The sequence below is a fragment of the Hyperolius riggenbachi genome, chromosome 10 (assembly GCF_040937935.1).
Source record: "Hyperolius riggenbachi isolate aHypRig1 chromosome 10, aHypRig1.pri, whole genome shotgun sequence".
Classification (NCBI taxonomy): domain Eukaryota; kingdom Metazoa; phylum Chordata; class Amphibia; order Anura; family Hyperoliidae; genus Hyperolius; species Hyperolius riggenbachi.
Genome location: NC_090655.1, coordinates 25,954,240 through 25,978,480, shown reverse-complemented (window position 1 = coordinate 25,978,480; position 24,241 = coordinate 25,954,240). Strand labels below are relative to the sequence as shown.

General features: G+C 45.2%; 1 protein-coding gene across 1 annotated transcript in view; it reads left to right on the top strand.

Annotated features, from left to right (window-relative positions):
* LOC137535684 (disintegrin and metalloproteinase domain-containing protein 9-like) overlaps nucleotides 1-24,241 on the top strand; it is a 210,962-nt gene that overhangs the window by 161,314 nt on the left and 25,407 nt on the right. Inside the window, exons 17-20 of the mRNA XM_068257548.1 lie at nucleotides 7,742-7,822; nucleotides 9,831-9,936; nucleotides 12,897-13,029; nucleotides 14,114-14,186. Of these exons, the coding sequence (XP_068113649.1) occupies nucleotides 7,742-7,822; nucleotides 9,831-9,936; nucleotides 12,897-13,029; nucleotides 14,114-14,186 (393 nt within the window). The remainder of the gene's footprint in view (nucleotides 1-7,741; nucleotides 7,823-9,830; nucleotides 9,937-12,896; nucleotides 13,030-14,113; nucleotides 14,187-24,241) is intronic.

Here is a 24,241-nt window from a genome sequence, read left to right as displayed (position 1 = left end):
AGCGGATTATTTCCGCTTGTGTTTACATTTAGCCTGCGAGCCGCCATCGGCGGCCCGCAGGCTATTCACGGAGCCCCCCGCCGTGAATTGACAGGAAGCAGCCGCTCGCGCGAGCGGCTGCTTCCTGATTAATTAGCCTGCAGCCGGCGACGCAGAACTGCGTGGCTGGTCCTGCAGCTGCCACTTTGCCGATGCGCGGTATGAGTGCGCGGTCGGCAAGTGGTTAATAACTCTTCTGAGCTGTTCTACAGTTATCACCATGGTGATATAATTGTGATAACTGTAAAACAGCTCGGAAAAGTTATTAAAGACAGGAGTTAAGCTTAGTGAATTGAGAATGTTAGAACCAGTGGTGGGCTGAAATTTCGCATCGAAATTTGCCGTTTTCCATCGTAATCGTAATGCAAAATTTACGGGAGAATGCGTAATAAATTCCGTGTGAACCGTAATTATGTATCGAAACTTTGCGTACCTTCGTAATTACGCAAAATTACGGTTCATTACGAAATTAGTCATTTAGTAGGCTTGACACGTATTATGCTGATGTACGCATACAAATTTCCGCATGCGGACATTGTCCGTGTTAGTTATTGTATAGACACACATGCGCAGTTTAATGCGTATACTTAGCATGCGCATTGGCAAGTTTAACGCGGATATTCACGTGTAAGTAACGCGTAATTACGTTACGCAATTACGTTCACACGCGAAGTACCGTAGCCGTAATTATGCAATACCCGTAATGCGGAAAATACTACTCAAAGTTTTATTGCGAAGTTTCGAATTGTGTGAAATGAAGATTTTGGCCATTACGACCACCACTGGTTAGAACATACAATCAGAAGGAGGTAGAGAGATTTTTTTTTTGCAAATATAAGTGTCACCCAAACAAGCTAATTACAAAGGATCTTGCAAGGATTGCGGGGTATTTATGGCAAATAGATAAGACCCTTGGTTTACTTAAAGAGAATCTGTATTGTTAAAATCGCTCAAAAGTAAACATACCAGTGCGTTAGGGGACATCTCCTATTACCCTCTGTCACAATTTCGCCGCTCCTCGCCACATTTAAAGTGGTTAAAAACAGTTTTAAAAAGTTTGTTTGTAAACAAACAAAATGGCCACCAAAACAGGAAGTAGGTTGATGTACAGTATGTCCACACATAGAAAATACATCCATACACAAGCAGGCTGTATACACCCTTCCTTTTGAATCTCAAGAGATCATTTGTGTGTTTCTTTCCCCCATGCACTGAAGTTTCAGGCTGCTCTTTTCTTCTTGCAAACAGCTTTGCCCTTGTTTGTAATTCCTCAGTATGTGAAAGCCCAGCCAGCTCAGAGGACGATTTATCCAGCTGATTAGAGCAGCTTCTCTCTTCTCTCTTATCTAAATAACACACAGGCAGTATGCATAGAGGGGCCAGGAAGGGTGAGTTCATAGCAGAACCACAACACTGAAGAACTTGGCAGCCTTCCAGACACAGGCGGACAAGTCTGACAGGGGAAAGATACATTGATTTATTACAGAGACTGTCATAGTAGAAAGTGCTGCAGTTAGCCAGAACACATTAGAATGGCTTTTGGAACATGTAGGATGATAAAAAACAGGATGCAATTTTTGTTACGGAGTCTCTTTAACACCTACATAGACACAGGCACAGTTAACTTTGTTACTAAGTGGGGAGGGGGCATGATCCAGTGTAGCGCCGCCCATATGTTACAACTCTGAGACCCTGAAGCTTGCGGGTGTACCGTAGCACTGCGTCTGCACAGTAGCACCGACCCGCTCTGACTTCAGAGGGAAAAAACTGAGTCCGATCGGGTCTGTACTACAGGTGAAACTCAAAAAATTAGAATATCGTGCAAAAGTCCATTTATTTTTATCAATTCAACATAAAAGGTGAAACTAATACAGGTAGTCCCCGGTTAACGAACGAGATAGGGACTGTAGGTTCGTTCTTAACCTGAATCTGTTCTTAAGTTGGAACATTGTGCCATCTCTGTCCCCTGTACCTCCTCTGTGCCTCCAGCGTCCCCCTCTGTGTCTCCTCTGCCCTCTCTACCTGCTTATACAAGTTTAAAAGCCATTTTTTCTTTGAATTTTTTAAAATTGATTTTCTCAAAAACGACAAGTCCAATTTGAAAACATTTGACTTGTTCCCATGGAAACACAGAATCCATGCCGTTCGTATCGGTGGGTTGTTCGTAAGTCGGGCGTTCGTAAGTCGAGGACTACCTGTATATGAAACACACTCATTACATGCAAAGCGAGATATTTCAAGCCTTTATTTGTTCTAATTTTGATGATTATGGCTTACAGCTTATGAGCAGGGATGTTCGTAGTCAGCCAACTTCGCTACGCTGGAACTACGCGTAGTTTTCCGCGATTACGCTTCACAATCTATGGCTACGAAATCAGAAACTTCTCTACGTTTGCATTTCGTAGACTATGCGTTAAAATACGGAAGCTTTGCATAGTGCGAAGCGTAGTTTATGCGGACGCTTATGCCCCTATGCGGAAAAATGTCCGCAGTAATCTGCTAATTATGCGCATGAGTGAACTAATATATACATACATATCACCTTGTATATATATAGAAGGGCAATAATATTTCTGCGCATGCGCAATGATCCGTATAGATGCAGTTACCGCACGCGTAGTTGACTTCGCAATACATACGTCAACTACGCGTAGCGGGCGAAGCTTCGCATAGCGGGACTACGACTACGCGGAAATACGTATGCAAAGTTTTTAAACTTCGTCTATCAACTACGATGCGTAGTTGCGGACTACAATGCGTAGATTCGCGCTGGCGTAGTTTACGAGCAACCCTGCTTATGAGATCCCCAAAATAATAATCTCAGACCATTAGAATATTGTGAATATGTTCAATATTTTAGACTCAAAGGGCTCGATTCACAAAGCGGTGCTAACCCAGTTAGAGACTTTAGGCGTGATAACCATTGCACCACGCTGGTGAAAAGCCAGTTTAGGTGTGATAAGTTTAGGCGTGATAAGTTTAGGCGTGATAAGTTTAGGCATGATAAGTTTAAATAAATTTAGATCGCGCGCAAAGTCCCGCACGCAAAGCAGCGCCATTAAACTCTATGCGAAGTGCACCAGACTTTGCTAGCGCAAAACTTTGGTCAGCTGTGCACTGCTGTGCTAACCCAGTTGGTGCTTAAACTTATCACGCCTAAACTTATCATGCCTAAACTTATCACACCTAAACCTATCACACCTAAACTTATCACACCTAAACTTATCACACCTAAACTTATCATCCCTAAACTGAGTTTAGGCGTGATAAAGGGCTTTTCACCAGCGTGCTAACTGTTAGCACCGCTTTGTGAATCAGGCCCTAAGTGTCAGACTCTAATCAGCTAATTCATCCAAAACAAAGGGTTCCTATGTCATATATTAGTTTACCGGTAACCTTTTAAGTCAAATTACTGATATAAATGGACTTTTGCACAATATTGTAATTTTTCACCATTCACCTGTATGTGCGCATGTGTCAGCCGTTTACAAGCCCTTGTCAACAGTTTTCATCATCTACCTTCAACCTGACAGATATCAGCTTTTTAGCTTCTATTTACTTTTCAGGTAACCTAACAGAATTTGACAAGCTATTCATAAACTCTTATTGTTTAAAAGGAAATAAATATGGCAGCTTCTGTATGCCTCTCAGCTCAGGTGTTCTTTAATATAATTTCCTATTTACTATCAGGCTGTCACAGGTGTAGATTAGAATCCTCACTCTGTCTTTTTACCACCCTGGCGTTCTATTAAGATCGCCAGGGCGGCTGCGGGAGTTTTTTTTTTTAATTAAACTGAAAGTTGGCTGCATGAAAGCCCACTAGAGGGCGCTCCGGATGCGTTCTTCTGATCGCCTCCGTCGACCAGAAGTAACACGGAAGGCCGCAATGAGCGGCCTTCCGTGTTTCGCTTACCTCATCGCCATGGCGACGAGCGGAGTGACGTCATGGACGTCAGCCGCCTCCGATCCAGCCCTTAGCGCTGGCCGGAACTTTTTGTTCCGGCTACGCTGGGCTCAGGCGGCTGGGGGGACCCTCTTTCGACGCAGCACGTGGTGGATCGCCGCGCTGCGGCGGCGATCAGGTAGCACACGCGGCGGGCAAAGTGCCGGCTGCGTGTGCTGCTTTTTATTTGAGCCAAATCGGCCCAGCAGGGCCTGAGCGGCAGCCTCCGGCGGTAATGGACGAGCTGAGCTCGTCCAGACCGCCCAGCAGGTAACCAGATAGAATTTGACAAGCTGTTCATAAACTCTTTTGTATGTATAATAACTCAAGTGTTTTTTTTTTTTTTAATTCTTACAGTATTGAAAAACATAATGGGACGTCAGATCATTTCTTGGTAGGGCTGGTACTACAGTGGGATGCGAAAGTTTGGGCAACCTTGTTAATCGTCATGATTTTCCTGTATAAATTGTTGGTTGTTACGATAAAAAATGTCAGTTAAATATATCATATAGGAGACACACACAGTGGTATTTGATTTGGTTATTGGATTTACAGAAAGTGTGCAATAATTGTTTAAATAAAATTAGGCAGGTGCATAAATGTCATCATTTTATTGATTCCAAAACCTTTAGAACTAATTATTGGAACTCAAATTGGCTTGATAAGCTCAGTGACCCCTGACCTGCATACATACACAGGTGAATCCATTAATGAGAAAGAGTATTTAAGGGGGTCAATTGTAAGTTTCCTTCCTCTTTTAATTTTCTTAGAAGGATAGCAATATGGGGTCTCAAAACTACTGTCAAATGACCTGAAGACAAAGATTGTTCACCATCATGGTTTAGGGGAAGGATACAGAAAGCTGTCTCAGAGATTTCAGCTGTCTGTTTCCACAGTTACAAACATATTGAGGAAATGGAAGACCACAGGTTCAGTTCAAGTTAAGGCTCAAAGTGGGAAACCAAGATAAATCTCGGATAGAAAGAAGCGACGAATGGTGAGAACAGTCAGAGTGAACCCACAGACCAGCACTAAAGACCTACAATATCCTCTTGCTGCAGATGAAGTCACTGTGCATCGTTCAACCATTCGGCGCACTTTACACAAGGAGATGCTGTATGCGAGGTTGATGCAGAGGAAGCCTTTTCTCCGCCCACAGCACAAACAGAGCCGCTTGAGGTATGCTAAAGCACATTTGGACAAGTCAGCTTCATTTTGGAATAAGGTGCTAAGTTATTTGGGCATAACAAGGGTGTTATGCATGGAGGAAAAAGAACACAGCATTCCAAGAAAAACACCTGCTACCTACAGTAAAATATGGTGGTGGGTCCATGATTCTGTGGGGCTGTGTGGCCAGTGCAGGGACTGGGAATCTTGTCAAAGTTGAGGGACGCATGGATTCCACTCAGTATCAGCAGATTCTGGAGACCAATGTCCAGGAATTAGTGATAAAGCTGAAGCTGCATCGAGGCTAGATCTTTCAGCAAGACAACGACCCTAAACACTGCTCAAAATCCACTAAGGCATTCATGCAGAGGAGCAAGGACAACATTCTGGAATGGCCATCTCAGTCCCCGGACCTGAATATAATTGAAAATCTGTGGTGCAAGTTGAAGAGAGCTGTCCATGCTCGGAAGCCATCAAACCTGAATGAACTGGAGATGTTTTGTAAAGAGGAATGGTCCAAAATACCTTTCCACCAGAATCCAGACTCTCATTGGAACCCACGGGAAATGTTTAGAGGCTGTCATTTCTGCAAAAGGAGGATGTAAGGCTTGGTGGTGTATTCTCCACAGTCAGCATGCAACGCATGAGCTGACGTGGAGGAGGTACACACACTAGCACAAGGAAACAGGCTATCCCTAGTATAGTGGAGGGGAGGACTGACTCCAATAGGAGATTGTGGCGCACAGAGCCGGTGCAGATCCGACAGCCACAAACAATGCTTTCGCTATAATGTCTCAGCGCAAAGTAGCGCTGAGCGCATAAACCAGAACTGAGGAGATCAGGACAGGTAGACAGAATGAACGCTTGCTAGCTAGCTGCTACTTAGCGACAGCAAGCGTCCAAAACAAGACAGACTGGAATGAGGCAGCCAATGCGTTTGCAGCGATGGCGTGCCTCACAAAGACAGGACAGGATAGTCAGGAAATAGCAGGATCAAGATAGATGAACCTAACACAGACAAATATACAATAAGTATGTTTTCCTAGCGTATTACAATTACAGCTATCAATGAAACTATTTGTAAGGTCTGACTAACATATGTATATATCGGCAATGAACCGATATATGACATAAGCAGGAACACTGACTAAGACTGGAGTAATACAGGGAACAGGACTCAGAAGGATTCGCTATCTCTTCGCAGAGATGAACGCAATCCACAAACAGTAACAGAACAGGATTCAGAAGGATTCGTTATCTCTTCGCAGAGATGAACGCAATCCACAAACGGTAACAGGACAGGATTCAGAAGGATTCGTTATCTCCTCGCAGAGATGAACGCAATCCACGAACAGGACCAGGAGCAGGATACTAGCTCAGCACGGGTGCTCACGATACGCGCAAACTACCAAAATGTGCTGGAAAGCTGACTAACTGCACACAGGATATAAACAGTTCGTGTACGTATACATCAGCGACACTGATGTATCAACGTAACACGAATACAAGGAAAATAATAAACGTGCTGGTATGCATATATATGGGCAATGAACCAATATATGATGCAAAACCAGCAAAGTATCTTTTAGAACCAGAAACACGATCGGGGGCTGAAGCGACAGCAAGACAGGCTTAAACTGAAGCTATGAAAACCCGAGGAGTCCTGCAGGAAGCAGATCTTTAGACTGAGGTCATCCAATGGGAGCAGACATGCAGATTCCCACACAGGTGAATGATAATCAGTCACAAGCTGACAGCAGGGAAAGGCAGACAAAGCTATGCAGCTTGCATGGAAAGAGATCAGAACTGCCTGAGCTGCAGCACTACTACTTCCAGCAACACCTGCTGCAGCAGCGATCATTACAGAGGATCTACTAAATATTGATTTCATTTCTTTTTTTTCCCCAAATTTATGCACCTGCCTAATTTTGTTTTAACAATTATTGCACACTTTCTGTAAATCCAATAAACTTCATTTCAATTCTCAAATATCACTGTGTGTGTCTCCTATATGATATAACTGACATTTTTTTATTGTAACAACCAATGATACAGAAAAATCATGACGATTAACAAGGTTGCCTAAACTTTCGCATCCCACTGTATATATATGTTTACCTGATCATGTCACTTGTCAATTCATATACACTTTAAAGGGAAGGTTCAGGGAGGGTGGGGAAAAAATAAAAATCAATTTCCACTTACCTGGGGCTTCCTCCAGCCCGTGGCAGGCAGGAGGTGCCCTCGCCGCCGCTCCGCAGGCTCCCGGTGGTCTCCGGTGGCCGACCCGACCTGGCCAGGCCGGCTGCCAGGTCGGGCTCTTCTGCGCTCCAAGTCCTTGTACTTCTGCGTCCCACGCCGGCGCTCTGACGTCATCGGACGTCCGCCGGGCTGTACTGCGCATGCGCAGTAGTTCTGCGCATGCCTGCCACGGGCTGGAGGAAGCCCCAGGTAAGTGGAAATTGATTTTTATTTTTTCTCCACCCTCCCTGAACCTTCCCTTTAAGGTCTGTCCATTACTGAATGTGGTAAATGAACTGCTATAAGACTTTGAAAGTTGTATTCAACTTGCACTCTTGTGTTGCTGAACAGGCTTGTGTCAACTACCAGTGTGTGAACGCCAGCCAGTTGGGATTCAACTGTGACATCGCAGGAAAGTGTCACAACAACGGAGTGAGTATGAAACCGTCTTATTCATTCTCCCATCACATGCTTTTGTTACCACTGCATTTATTGTTGTAATTCCTAGAAAAAAAAGTCTGTTTACTGAACCATCATGTTTAGTGTTACTGTACCAAGTGAGAATGAATCTGAACTTGCAGTATTGCCCACCTTGGGCGACATTAGGCTGGGCAGCTGCTGTACACACACTAGATTGAACATTAGCTTCATGCTCGATTCCACTAGGCCAATGATCTGCAAACTTGGCCCTCCAGCTGTTAAGGAACTACAAGTACCACAATGCATTGCAGGATTCTGACAGCCACAGTCGTGATTCATAAAGGCAAATGCATTGTAGGACTTGTAGTTCCTTAACAGCTGCTGAGCCAAGTTTGCAGATCACTGCACTAGGCGGTAAATACCACCTTGGCTGAGTTTAATTCAGCATGTGCGCATAGCAAGTGGGATGAAGCTCCATATTAACTGAAAATGTGAAATAAAAAAAGAAAAGAGTATCTCTGCTGGTTTCCATATTTGCTGCTTCTTTGTGATGCCAAAAGTGATATCACTTCTTTCCTTTTTTTTTTTTACCCAGCTCAGTGTTAATTTAATGCTTATTTTACTGTTGTCGTCCCCCCCCCCCCCCCCCCCCCAAAACATCACCTAGTTAACAGGCTTACTTCACTGTGTCACTTCTTCAAAGGGGGACGGGGAGACGGGGTGTTCAATTACTTTCTGGCCATAGTGTCCTTAACTGATCTGAAATGGGAAGTGTCTGTTATTTTTATTTCGAGATAGGCTTGTTACTGTAGCTAAAAATAAATAAATAAAGAAAGACTTCCCACAATCCTGTTACTGCACAGTTTAGCAAAGGTTTCCAGCATAGTCTCAAGGTCACAATACAGGCGCTTATCGTGACCTTGAGACTGTACTGCGTGTACTCCTATCTGTTATTGCCTGAGGAAGCAGGACTATACCTGTGAAACGCGTTGCATGGTTGTCTTGAGTATATAAATAAACCTGTTGTTGTTAAAAAGCTGATAGTATCTTGTCTACTTCATGGAGGCGAGTCCACCACCACCTCCTGAGGAATTAGAATTTTTTTAGTACCTTTTATCCTGCTGGCGCCTCTATTCACTCTTATATTACCAATATCCACCCCTGGTGGAGGGGTCAATCCCCATCTCTTTTTTTCAAAACTACAGAGAGCGACTTTTAATCCTGAGTGAGGACAGGTCTAATCTCCTCACCTGCCTGTACAGTGGTTACCTAGGAGGTAACCCACTTCTGTGAGTATAAACACTATATGCTTTTCAATACCTATTGTTTTGCTTACTACACTATATTGGGCTCTCAGTGTCCCCACTTTTGTTTATCACTTATTTGTATGGGTTTACATGCATTTTAAAAATGTTACTATTTTCGCGATAGTGGTCTTTAATTAACCCCCTTGCCGATCCAATTCCCGCGGCAAGGGGGGCGCAGCACTTTAAAAAAAAATAAATTTGTAAATCATGTAGCGAGCCCAGGGCTTGCTACATGATAGCCGCTGAGCAGCAGCATCCCCCCACCCACTCCGATCGCCTCAGGCGATCAGAGTAAGCAGGAAATCCCGTTCAGAACAGGATCTCCTGCTGGGCTTCCCCGGTCGCCATGGCGACGGGGTGGGATGACGTCATAGACGTCGGGACGTCAGAGGGAATCCCGATCCACCCCTCAGTGCTGCCTGACATTGATTGGCCAGGCTGCGCAAGGAGTCTGGAGAGGGGGACGGCGTGGTGGGTAGCGGCGAATTGGCGGCGACGATCGTAGTATGCACGCAGCTAGCAAAGTGCTAGCTGCGTGCAATAAAAAAAATTATGCAAATCGGGCCAGCGGGGCCTGAGAAATCCTCCTGCGCAGGTTACCCCGAGCTGAGCTTGGGATAACCGGCAAGGAGGTTAATGCATGGTCTCTTCTGATATGAATATTAAACATCAAATATTGTAATGTTAACTGACTTTCTATTAATTCCCTGTAGGTATGCAATAACAATGGGAACTGTCACTGTAATGATGGCTGGGCCCCTCCGTCATGCGACAGGTTAGGATACAGTGGAAGTATCGACAGTGGGCCGGCTCATATTGGTAAATTTGATAACGGTGAAGAAATGTCTGCCTCCTTGATTGATGCGCCAGCCCTCTGCGGGGATCATGGGGGGGCCTAGGGGCTCATTCCTCCTCATTCTGTAGAGTATGCTCAGTGAAGCCGTGTAAAATGTTCCTGCTCCTGCGATGTGGGCGGTCTCCTCTTCTTCCCAGCAGCCAGCCGTTTTATGCTGCCATCCTCTGTTATAATTTAAGTAGGCCTCAGTTATCTGGACTGAGTTTTACGTAAAAGGCTTGTTCGCAGAGTATACCTTTAAATAGAGTTTTTCGTGATGCAGGCCGAAGCATCTCAGTGTCTGCTTGAAGAAGATGATACAAGCAGATACTGAGAAGATGTTCCTAGTCCAAGGTCTTAGGCCTACACTGCCCCAGACAAATGGACTACGGGAACAATCAACATAGGCCATATTTATAAAACATAACATTCCTGTATGTAAGTGAAAGGGATCATGGAATATTAATCGAGTAGGTGGGTATTAAGACACCACGAGTGGTCTAAGCCAATAGTCGGTTCTGGGGGAGGGCTCAGATGAGGTCACATTTAACTCTTTCCTAGTCAGTATTAAAGCTCCTGATCACGGCTGCTGGGAAGAAGCGCTGGAGCAGGTACATTTTCCCTCTGCAGGAAAGGGAGGAGGAGCTGGGGAGGTGTCTGTGACTGGCTATATGAAGGGGGGAGGGGCCATGACAATTTTCCTTGGTGTGCCTGTTTGAAACCAAACATTTCAAATATAGAGATCCTTTGTGTAGCTCTGCTGGCCTCCGCTGCGGGCGGTTCTCACATGAGGCAATGCGAATCACGTGCTTCAGGGTGGCAACAATTACAGTGTGGCAAGAGGCCCCTCCCCTCCACAAATGTCCTCCTCCTTGCACTCCCCTCCCCGTCTCGCCCTCCCTAGATGCACGGCGCCACTTCACTCACCTGCTCTCAGCGTTGGGATCTTCATCCAGCGTTCTGTATCCATGGCTACAGCGGTGCCTCATGTGACCTGTTACATGAATCTGATCAGATAGGGATCTATTGCCTGCCCACACACTGCATACAGATTTTCAATAGATTTCAGCATGAAATTTCCAGTTTGCTGGAAATCGCCTTAGTGCCGCCGCCTGCTAGCCCCCCCTTCATATAGTGTGTGTGTGTCCAGGGGCCGTGGTGAGTGTTGCAAGCTAACCTGTCATGCCTGCTGTCTTCTGGCCTTCTCCTGTGTTCTTCATCTTATTGAATTGCCACAGCAACGCCTGTGACACTGTCGCATATAGTAACATCAGTACATGCGGTGATGTCACATGGTACTGGTGCTCGCAATTCAAAAAGATGCTAGATACAGGAGGAGGCCAGGAGGCATGACAGGTTAGCCTGCAACACTCACCGCGAGCATGGGCGGTACACATACACTTGGCACGAGCATGTGCGTGGGGGGGGGGGGGGGCGGTACACATACACTTGGGGGAGACCGGCTGGGGTCTTTCAGGTGTCGAGAAATCACACGCTGTTACCGGATTGCACCCAATTGAGATTCTATAGGATGCCCAATTGAACCATCAGTTGGGTTTCCATGTTGGAGCCTTGATACCAGATTTGATCCTGATGAATGGGACAGATATTGATGCAGAAAATTGAGTAATGTATAGACAGTAGACACCTTTAGTTTATTAGGCCCAAGATTCCAAGCCTGGAGGACCCCTTGTCCCAGCTGCCATGCCTCCCCTGGATTAGCTAGTGTAGTGGTAAAAGCTTTTCTCCTCCTAGCCCCTTCTCCATCAGAAGCCTAATACGATGTCCTTCCCATTAACTGCTAAGGAATTAAATTGGTCTGACACTCATTTCTTCTTTGCTCTAAAAGATTACTTACAACCTTAAATCTACTACCACAAAAAAAAATGTAGCAGAACAGCATTCAAACAGTTAAACACAACACTTTGTTCTGCAGTGGAAAGCTCCTTCAGCTTATGATCCGCATCCGAAGAAGTGATAACATTATCTTTTGTTTACATTCCTCTGTTGAGACAATTAGTTACAGCCAGCCACGTGGTGAAGCGGAACTGTACTGAGAGAGGCAGATGAGAAATTTTCACGTGATAGCTGCTGTATTTTATATATTAAAATCTATTCATAAAATGCCATGGCAGCTTTCAGAGCAGATAAACTGTACTTTGGGAATTAGTAATTTGTACACAGACAATATTACTTGTGCGCAAAAGCAAATATGGTAACTGAATGGCTAAAAAAAAAGTAGGAAAACACTTTTTTTGTTTAATGTTGTGTCAGAGTTTTATTCCACTTTAACAAATAGGCTTCCGTGTGACAAAGCAATGTTTTATACAGTAGTATAATAATGGAATAATAATCTGGAAGTTCAGCATCATGGCTTGCTGTGCAGGGCAGTTTCTAGGCTAAATTTCACCCTGGGCGAGGGTGTAAAAATTGCACCCCCTTCCTCCCCACCCCCACAGACTCGTGAACCCTTACTCTTTAGGGACAAACACACAGCCACAGGTCACAAGTAGCTCTGCCTACTTACTAGTGACCATCTGCTCATCCAGGAGGAAGCAGAGACCAGGAAAACACTCAGGCGAAAAGAGCCTGGAAAGCCGACTCCTCCATGGGCGCTGCGCACTGACAGCCTGCAGTACCGCTACAGGACATCAGGTGTCATCACACGGTGGTGATGTGATGATGACTTGATGTCCAGCCCAGGAGGAGTCAAGGAAGGTGATCGCGCTGGTTATCTTCTTACTTCTTCCATTTGGCTGCACCGCACATCACCAGCTCCCTAGCGCCCAGCGGTTATGTCCTTCTGCCTGCGCCCCCCTTTTTCTACTTGTCGTTCTGCACCCAGGGCGGTCGCCCTGCCCGCACTGCCCAAGAAAAGGCCCTGTTGCTATGCGAAGTAACAAATCCATTTACAAACGCTGAGCTGATATCACTTGCCTTCCAGACACTTCACTACGGGACGGACTTCTGATATTCTTCCTGCTGGTTGTACCCATCATCATCATCATCGTGGTCATTGTCCTGTTTATAAAGCGCGATGCCCTTAGGAGATTCTGCCGAAATTCGGAAAAAAAGAGGTAATATTGGCATACATGACGCTCTGACCTTTTGTGTCCCCCACTATCTCCTTACACTGTAATTTTATATGGCCAAGGCTCTTTCTCCTACTGTATCTTGGTATCGCTGTTAGTGATGAGCATGCATTTTGCATCGTCGTAATTTTGCATTGAATTTCACAGCTACAATGTGAAATTGTAATGCAACATTTCTGGAATTGTAATTTTTGCATTTGCATGTAATTTTTGCATAATTTCGTGCTGTGAATAGCACAGCCGTCATACAAGTGTTTAAAAAACATTTTTCCTTTAAAATCAGTTGCTTATTGTTAAGCTAGCACTAGGCTAGCTAACTATGTGCGCCAAGTCCCTCCGGTCCCCACCGATCGCCCCCGATCGCCGCCTGAATACGTACCCCACAGGGATCCCGCGATGGCGCAGCCTCCCAATCAGCACCCGGCTTCACTATGGGGAGGTTCGGGACTGCGCATGACGTCGATGACGTCATGTCTGATCGTCGCTATAGCGACGAGTGAAGCTAATTGGTGAAGCTGCGGCTCTTGCGGGATCACGGACAGGTAAATATAACAGGCGGCGATTGGGGGTTGGGGGTTGAGTCAGAGAGGTGCCGGGGGACTTGCCGCACATAGTTAGCTAGCCTAGTGCTAGCTAACAAATAAAAAGCACTTTTAATTTAAAAAAAATCCCTCCCTCGGACGCAACCACTGAAACTCCGTACCGCCAGGGAGGTTAAGTCGGCACGAAATTATGCAAAATGAATGGATTACACGAAATCAATTGACTTTACAAATTGTAATTATATATGAGTGTAATTGCAAAAGTTTATGTGAAATTTCTTGTATTACGATCATCACTAATCGCTGTATCTACGCTGTTGACCCATGTATATGTATAGTGTAATAATTAACCAACTGTGTATTATCTATATTGCCCTAGTTTGTCTATACGATATTTATGTAATATGCTATTTGTACACTGCCATAGAGAATGTTGGCACTATATGAAACAATTCTCATAATAATCTTGTCCATTCTGTGATGCAGAAACAGCCATACCTTATTGTAATTTCTTGTTTGCTTTCTAGAGCCACAACTGAACAAGGAAAGCCACAGAACCATAATGTAAATCGACAAGCTCCCAGGGCACCGAACAACCAGGTAAATTCCCCCATCCTCAGTACAGATCATACAGCACTATGACACATAATACGATGAGATAAATGTGTATGTACAGTCCTGACCCTACATAGAACTAAGCTGGTTTGCTTTTCCTCACTGTAAGGGTTAAGAATTCAGGGCTGTAAATTAGAGTTTCTCTGCAACCAAAAGGGACTCACTGATAACTAATGACAAGTCATAAAACTCCTGTGTGAAGGACAAAAGCACTTTTGATAGCAGGCAACAGAACAGAAGTCCAGTATTTCAGGATTTGTTGTATGGAAGCTGAATAAGCATTTAAAGAGGAAGATTTCTCATGGGAAAGGGGGTATCAGCTACTGATTGGGATGAAGTTCAATTCTTGGTTTCTCTTTAACCTTTTGGGGGCCACAGATGTTGAATCAACATCCAGCAGGTGGTCCTACCGTTCTGACCGGACGTTGATTCAACGTCCGGTCAGAACGGTAGGACCACCTGCTGGACATTTACAAACCGTCCCGACGCAATTGTGTGCACCGGAGAGGGGAGATTAAGCTGTCATATGACAGCTGGCATCTCCCCCGAGTGATCACGTGATCATTACGATCGCCATCGAATCGTAGTGATCACTTTGACAGCTGCGGCGGTAGGGGGGAAAAGAAGAGGATCCACTCACCTCCATGCCATTCCAGCGACGATCGGCACCCCCCTCTGCTCTGGCTGGCATCTCTTCTCCGACAGACGTCAGCGCCAGGTCCCGGCTTGATGACGTCATCAAGCCACGACCCGACCTGAGCGTCATTTGGAGCGGAGATGCCGGCTGGAGAAGAGGTGGCTACTGCAGCTCATCGCTGGAGCCTGGAAGGTGAGTGATGGCTGCCAGCTACAGGGGGGACAACATGCCCAGCCAGCCACAGACGGGATCCGGCCGCCCGACCCCCCCCCCCCCAAACTCCCCCCCCCCTCCCCTCCATGCAAATTGCCCTGGTCCTTAAGGGGGGTTAGGCGGACGGTCCTGAAGTGGTTAAAATTGCCTTGCTGTACCTGAGACAGGCAAAATTCAAAATCTGGATTTTTAGAATAAAGGTGACCATACAATGGTTCTGCCCTATTAGACATTTGATCAGACAAAACATCTAACCGATTGTGAATTAAAGTGGATTTAAACATTTACGATTGATAAATCATGTCTTTCAATCGAGAGTAACCATTTTATAAATGTCCTGTTTGTGTGCTAATTAGTACAAATAGGACATTTAATAATCATCCATTCTGCCAAAAAAAGCATAGGAGCGCACATTCTCGTGTCCGTTGTAACCCCTCAGTGGACGGCGTCCAGTGGTTAAAGGGTAACTGTAACTAAGAACTGAACTTTATCCCAATCATAGCTGATACCCCCTTTCCCATGAGAAATCTTTTCCTTTTCCCAAACGGATCATCAGGGGGCGCTGTAGGGCTGATATTGTGGTGAAACCCCTCCCACAGTGTGATGTGAGGACCATAATTCTGACATCACACTGTGGGAGCCTTGTTGCATCGTGGGAAATAACAGCTGTTTACAGATTTTTCCAACTGCCAAAAAAAGCAAGCAGCTTCTCCTTCCACTGACATCGCCCGCCAGCAGTAAAAATGTCACTATGTGATAAATGCCAGAATGCAAATCAGGGAGAGGAAAGCTTTTGCAATGGGCAAACACTGATTAAATCATTTATACATAATTATTGTAAAAATGAAGCACTTTTTTGAATTACATTATTTTCACTGGAGTTCCTCTTTAACCACTTTACCCCTGCCCGTACGAATTTCTCCGTCCCTTTTTCCATCCTTTCACCCCCAGGGATGGAGAAATCCGTACTTTCCGCGATCCCGCTCGCTCTAGCGCGCACTCCCGCGGGTAAACACGCCGCCGGCCGCTCGCCCGGAGATCAATGAATCGGAAAATCCATTCCCGTTCGTTGATCTAAGCCCCGCAATGATCCGCTGCTTCTCCGCTAAGCAGCGCGATCATTGTGAAAAAAAAAAACGTTCCCAGCCTCCTAGTACTTCCTCCAAGCGTCCAAAAGGACGCTTGGAGGTCGCATTAAACAAAAAGTTACTGTTGCCATCTTGTGGCCAAATAGTAAAACTACACCCTTAACTACTTGCTGCATGCCGTGCAGTATATTCACGGCCCTTTAAAAAAGACAGGATGCAGCAGGGCCGTGAAAACAAGTCTGCAGCGGCATGCAGCCGCCGCTCGCTCCCGTTCGCGCGTGCGCGCGCACCGCCGTTACCGCCGCTTAGAGGGGAGGTTAATGAATGGGACCGCAGGTCCCATTCATAAATCTAAGTCCCCGATTCAATGAATACCAGCGTCTACGAGACGCCGGCATTCATTGTATCTTTCTGTGTTACACAGCCACGGATTACTTCCGATTCACGTGCTTACGTACGTGAATCGGAAATGACGACTGAGGACATCTTGTGGCCAAATAGTATATTGCACCAAAATTGCATTTTATTTAATAAAAATCCCCACACTGACTGATATAATTAACTATTTCCCTCCCACACCCTCCCATAATACCCAAACTTTTTTTTTTTTATTTATAAAAGGGGGAAAAAAAATTTCATCAAAAAAAAAAAAATATAAGTAGTTACCTTAGGGACTGAACTTTTTAAAAATTTATGTCAAGGCAGTATATTACTATTAATTTTTAATTTATGGGCTTGTAATTAGTGATGGACGCAAAATTGAAAAAATGCACCTTTATTTCCAAATGAAATATTGGCGCCATACATTGTACTAGGGACATTTTTTGAACGTTGCAATAACCGGGACAAAAGAACACATAAAATGTGTGGCTTTTATCCACAGTAGAATGTTTTATTTTAACACTATAATGGTCAAAAACGGAAAAATAATGCATTTTATAATTTTTTTTTCTTATTATTCATGTTAAAATGCATTTAGGATAAAATAATTCTTGGCATACTGTACACCCAAAGAAAGCCTAATTGGTGGCAAGAAAAACAAGATATAGATCATTACGCTGTGATTAGTAGTGATTAAGTTATTGGTAAAAGAAAGGGAGGAGCGCTGACAGGTGAAAATTGCTCTGGTCCACAAGAGGAAAAATGCCTCAGGTGTCAAGTGGTTAAGCATTTTTCACATACAAATAGATTACTTATACACAAAAATTTAACTCATTACCTCCCACACTCCCCAATTTTTATTTTTTTTTTGTAATTAAAAAAAAAAAATGCAATAAAAAAAATACATAAATAGTTACCTTAGGGACTGAACTTTTTAAATATTTATGTCAGGAGGGTACAACACTGTTACTTTATAAACTATGGGCTTGTAATTAGGGATGGACGCAAAACTGAAAAAAATGCTCCTTTATTTCCAAATAAAATATTGGCGCCAAACATTGTGACAGGGACATAATTTAAACGGTTTTATAACCGGGACAAATGGGCAAATACATTTCATGGGTTTTAATTACAATAACATGCATTATTTAAAAACTATAATGGCCGAAAACTGAAAAATAATGAATTCCTATTTTCCCATTAAAACATATTTGGAATAAAATAATTCTTGGCATAATCTTCCACCTAAAGAAAGCCTAATTAGTGGCGGAAAAAACAAGATATAGTTCATTTAATTGTGATAAGTAATGATAAAGTTATAGACGAATGAATGGAAGGAGCGCTGAAAGGTGAAAATTGCTCTGGTACTCAAGGGGTAAAACCCCTCAGTTTTTAACTTTTGACAAAAAATAAAATCTTCTATGAACTCACCATACTCCTAACGGAATACCTTTGGGTGTCTTCTTTCTAAAATGGGGTCATTTGTGGGGCATTTTAGGGGCCCTAAACCGTGAGGAGAAGTCTTGAAACCAAATGTCGCAAAATGACCTGTGAAATCCTAATGCTGGGTGGGAGAAATATCTCTGTAAATGACAAATTTTTGATTTTTTTTTACACACAATTGTCCATTTACAGAGAGATTTCTCCCACCCAGCATGGGTATGTGTAAAAATACACCCCAAAACACATTATACTACTTCTCCTGAATACGGCGATACCACATGTGTGACACTTTTTTGCAGCCTAGGTGCGCTAAGGGGCCCAACGTCCTATTCACACACATTTTGAGGCATTTGTTTTCTAGACTACTACTCACGGTTTAGGGCCCCTAAAATGCCAGGGCAGTATAGGAACCCCACAAGTGACCCCATTTTAGAAAGAAGACACCCCAAGGTATTCCATTAGGTGTATGGTGAGTTCATAGAAGATTATATTTTTTGTCACAAGTTAGTGAAAAATGACACTCTGTGAAAAAACAATAAAAATCAATTTCCGCTAACTTGTGACAAAAATATAAAATCTTCTATGAACTCGTCATACACCTAACAGAATACCTTGGGGTGTATTTTTTTCTAAAAAGGGGTCACTTGTGGGGTTCCTATACTGCCCTGGCATTTTACGGGCCCAAAACCGTGAGTAGTCTGGAAACCAAATGTCTCAAAATGACTGTTCAGGGGTATAAGCATCTGCAAATTTTGATGACAGGTGGTCTATGAGGGGGCGAATTTTGTGGAACCGGTCATAAGCAGGGTGGCCTTTTAGATGACAGGTTGTATTGGGCCTGATCTGATGGATAGGAGTGCTAGGGGGGTGACAGGAGGTGATTGATGGGTGTCTCAGGGGGTGGTTAGAGGGGAAAATAGATGCAATCAATGCACTGGGGAGGTGATCGGTAGGGGGTCTGAGGGGGATCTGAGGGTTTAGCCGAGTGATCAGGAGCCCACATGGGGCAAATTAAGGCCTGATCTGATGGGTAGGTGTGCTAGGGGGTGACAGGAGGTGATTGATGGGTGTCTCAAGGTGTGATTAGTGGGGGGAATAGATGCAGGGCTGGGGTCTGAGGGTGTGGGCGGGTGATTGGGTGCCCTAGGGGCAGATAGGGGCAGGGCCGGATTTGTACTTTTCACCGCCCAAGGCCAACTATACCGTCTGTCTAGTTGTGTTATCTCTGTGTGCCCCAATGAGAATTTGACTTACTTTCCCTCATTGGATGTCAGTTGTCACAGACAATGACTATTTTAGTAATATGCATATAGATTATAAGTTATGTTTTCCTTAAGAACTTTTATTATGTTTGTTATCTCATTAATGATGGAACCATTGTGTCACCATGAGAGTTAGGCTGCAGTGTACCTGCAGGATAGAGCTTACAGGTCTTGCAGGGACAACACAAGTACAGGACAGGGAGTTTAAAGGTTAAATCTGTTCTTGTAGATATGGATGGCTGCATAGAATAGCTTTACTGCCCCTCCCTGAGCCGCCCCTAAATTTCTGGTGCCCTAGGCCATGGCCTATGTGGCCTTGCCAGAAATCTGGCCCTGGATAGGGGTCTGATCTGATAGGTAACAGTGATAGGGGGCGATTGATGGGTGATTGATGGGTAATTAGTGAGTGTTTAGAGAAGAGAACAGATGTAAACAATACAATTGGGAGGTGATCTGACTGCGGGTTTGCGGGCGATCTAATGGTGTGGGTGGGTGATCAGATTGCCCGCAAGGGGCAGGTTAGGGGCTGATTGATGGGTGGCAGTGACAGGGGGTGATTGATGGGTTATGGGTGATTGGCAGGTGATTGACAGGTGATCAGTGGGTTATTACAGGGAAGAACAGATGTGATGAATGCACTGGCGAATTGATAAGGGGGGGGGGGGTCTGAGGGCAATCTGAGCGTGTGGGCGGGTGATTGGGTGCCCGCAAGGGGCAGATTAGGGTCTGATCTGATAGGTAACAGTGACAGGTGGTGATAGGGGGTGATTGATGGGTAATTAGTGGGTGTTTAGAGTAGAGAACAGATGTAAACACCAGGGGTGTTCGAGCTCTTTTTCAGCTATTCGAGCTCGAATACCGAGCTCGAATAGCTGCAGCTATTCGAATGGGCTATTCGAGTGAACTCGAATAGCCCATTCACTATTCGAGCTATTCGAGCAAACAGCGCTATTCGAGCTCGAATACCGAGCTCGAATAGCGTCATAGCCCAGATTGATGTCCTTAGAGCCAATCAGAGGGCTCCCAGGCCCTCTGACGGCAGCCAATCACAGAGGGGGACCCTGGCCAGCCCCTACCCTATAAATAGCGGCCGCCATGTTCCGTTTTTCCGTCCTTGCCTGACTTTGTACAGAGAGAGATCTGCTCCTTTGTGCTTTGGCTTAGCAAGTGCTCTATTGTGGTCAATTACCTAGCGTTTTTGCTCACATACACCTCCTATACACACCTATATTGTTGTTAGTTAGATAGACATTGTATTTTAGTTAGTAGCTTGTGTGTTACATAGAGACAGACAGCTGCTGCAGGCAAGCTTACACTGCTTTAGGCCTCAGGGCCTTGCCTGTGTGGGCAGCTGTCCTCCTGTCCTCTGTTAGTTTATTATACCAGTGTTTCTGCTGTCCTTTAGTACTGAGTGATTGTATTTTGTAGTAACTGTACTAGGACACTCACTGTCACTGTTTGTTCATAGCTCCTGCGTGTGTGCGTGCAGTACAGTACACACACTCTATTTCCTTCTGATTACTATTGATTATTGTAATTTCTAGTTGTACTTACTAACTACTTACTACTAGGCAGGGGCGTCTCTAGCCATTTTGTCACTCCAGGCGAGAAATCCTGTGGCACCCCCCCCCCCCCCCCGTGATTGCCCCCAGTCCCATACCCCGCACCCCTCATGGTGAACACCACTCCTGTGGTGAACCCCACCCCCAAGACCCCCGAAAATCATAATGCAGCAGCGTTTCACCAGAAAATGTACTTATTGCGGCATGGGTTCACCAGAAAATAGTTGTTATGCAGCAGAGCGTTTCACCATAAAATATACTTATTGCGGCATGCACTCACACACACCACACACAGTACACACACACACACTATACACACACACACACAGTGTACACACACACACACACACACACACACACACACACACAGTACACACACTGCACACAACATACACACTATACACAGTACACACACACACACACACACACTAGACATGCACAGCACAGTACACACACTATACACACACACACACACACACACACAGTACACACACTGCACACAACATACACACACACACACAGTACACACACTGCACACAACATACACACTATACACAGTACACACACACACACACACACACACTAGACATGCACAGCACAGTACACACACTATACACACACACACACAGTACACACACTGCACACAACATACACACACACACACACACAGTACACACACTGCACACAACATACACACTATACACAGTACACACACACACACACACACTTTAGACACGCACAGCACAGTACACACACACACACACACAGTACACACACTGCACACAACATACACACACACACACACAGTACACACACTGCACACAACACACACACACACACACACACACACACACACACACAGAGCACACTGTACACAGCACACAGTAGACATACACTATACACATACAGAGATAGGAGGAGTGGAGTGAGACTGAGAATAGCCTGAGATGGAGCAGTTTATCTGTTTTGCAGTCCCACATTACACAGAGACTAGTTACTGGTAATAGGACTGCTGTCCCTGCCAATCTCTTACACAAGTCAGCAAGCAGCCCTCCTGGAGTCTAGGGACTGTCAAAACTTTTCAACCTGTTTAAGACCTTATCTGCACATGCAGTCATTATAACAATGGAGAGAGACCAGACAGATTTTTTCCCACTGACCCTCCAGACGAGTTCTACATCATGCTGTGTATATTTACCAGCTAGCCTGCCCTCTAATTGCACTTTTATCAGCTAGCCTAGTATTTTACATTGCCTTACATCAACAAACCTGAATACAGCAGACACAGGACCAACCCTAAATCATTGAATGAAAGGCGGCCTGGGGGGAAGTCAATGCCTGGCTGCTACACAGTCTCTACATCCACGCAGTTAGCAGTAGCAGAGAGAGAGGGACTGAATTCTCAGGAGTTGGACTCAGGAGCTGATGATGCTGTACTCCTCGGATCCCTGACTAGGATGAGTGCCTTCTCTCACTGACTCATTCATTACTGTGGTTCTTTGAATCATTGAGCTGAAGTCCAGTCAGCCCTGCTGCTGCTGTGTAAACTGACACCTGAGTCAGCTGAGAGGCATTTCTTCTCTCACTACTCAGTGCAGAAGCGCCCTTGCCTCTTCCTGTCGCCTTAGGCGAAAATTTATAGCTGCCTAATGGCTCGGACGCCTGTGCCTAGGGACACTCAGTCACTGTTCATAGGCTAGCTCATGCGTGTGTGTGTGTGTGTGTGTGCGTGCACTGTCTGTACAGTACACACACTCTATTTCCTTCTGATTACTACTGATTATTGTAATTTCTAGTTGTACACTTACTTACTACTTACTACTAGGGACACTCAGTCACTGTTCATAGGCTAGCTCCTGCGTGTGTGTGTGCGTGCACTGTCTGTACAGTACACACACTCTATTTCCTTCTGATTACTACTGATTATTGTAATTTCCTAGTTGTACTTACTTACTACTTACTACTAGGGACACTCAGTCACTGTTCATAGGCTAGCTCCTGCGTGTGTGCATGCACTGTCTGTACATACAGTACACACACTCTATTTCCTTTTGATTACTACTGATTATTGTAATTTCTAGTTGTACACTTACTTACTACTTACTACTAGGGAGGGACACTCAGTCACTGTTCATAGGCTAGCTCCTGCGTGTGTGTGTGCGTGCACTGTCTGTACAGTAGTACACACACTCTATTTCCTTCTGATTACTTATTGTAATTTCTAGTTGTACTACTTACTGTTACTAGTACTTACTGTACTAGGGACACTCAGTCACTGTTCATAGGCTAGCTCCTGCGTGTGTGTGTGCGTGCACTCAGTACACACACTCTATTTCCTTCTACTTAATCTGATTACTACTGATTATTGTATTTTCTAGTTAGTGTACTAGGGGACACACTCACTGTTCACTGTTCACACTTACTGATTACTGAATTATTGTATTTTGTATTAGTACTGTACTAGTAATCACTTAGCGATCTAATCACTTAGTGATTAGTGTCACCTCACCCACCAACCCACTCCATTAAAGTACCCCATTTTTTCACCCGCCCTTTTAAAAAAGTTTTTTGTTTACGCCCAAAACATCTAAGATGTCTGGAAGTGGCAGCCAGTGCGGTTTGGGCAAGGGGAAGGGCAGCCAGGGAATCAGGAGGAGAGGGAGCAGCATTGTGGCAAGCCGCGCCACCATGCACAGTTCCGCAGCAGCAGCAGCTGCGTCAGTGGCTAACATTCCTCCTATAGCCACTGGCCGTGGACGCCTTGGGGCGCCGCCCAGCAGGAGCAACTCACGCTGCAGAGACACAGCAGCAGCAGCAGCGTGTAGTACCTGCTCCTATTTTCCTCCAGCCGGGTCGGAAACGTCCCATTGAGGAAAAGGATGCAGCCACTGTGGTGCAACTGATGACGGAGGATGAGCAGCCCGCCATCAGCTCTGCATCCGAGGCCTCCACCCTCACCACCACCACCCCTGTTCGCAGCAGCCGCCCAGCAGGGCCTGGGGAGGAGGCCAGTTCACCGTCAGTTGGCGATCTGTCATTCAGCAGTCTTTTGACCCCAGGCATCATGAGTCAATTGTCTGCTGTTGTTGGCGATTTGGAGGAGGAGATGCTGATGGGCACTTTGGGGGATGAGGGATTGGACAGCAAGACTGTGGCGACAGTCAAGCAGCCCATCCATGCATCAGGAGAGGAGTTTGGGGGGTCATCATCCCAGCAGGACATGTTTCAGGAGGGGGAGGATGATGATGATGATGATGACATAGTGACAGACAAAGACTGGGTGCCGCCACCACCAGCACCTGGGGATGTCATCATCAGCAGCTCTGAGGAGGAGGAGGAGGATGCGCTTGTGGGCCTTGCAAGGAGGCGCATCATTGCAAGCATTGGCAGCAGGCAGGTCCCACAGCCTGCTGGTGTCTCAGGCTCAGCAGCAGCAGCAGCATCTGCCAGTACC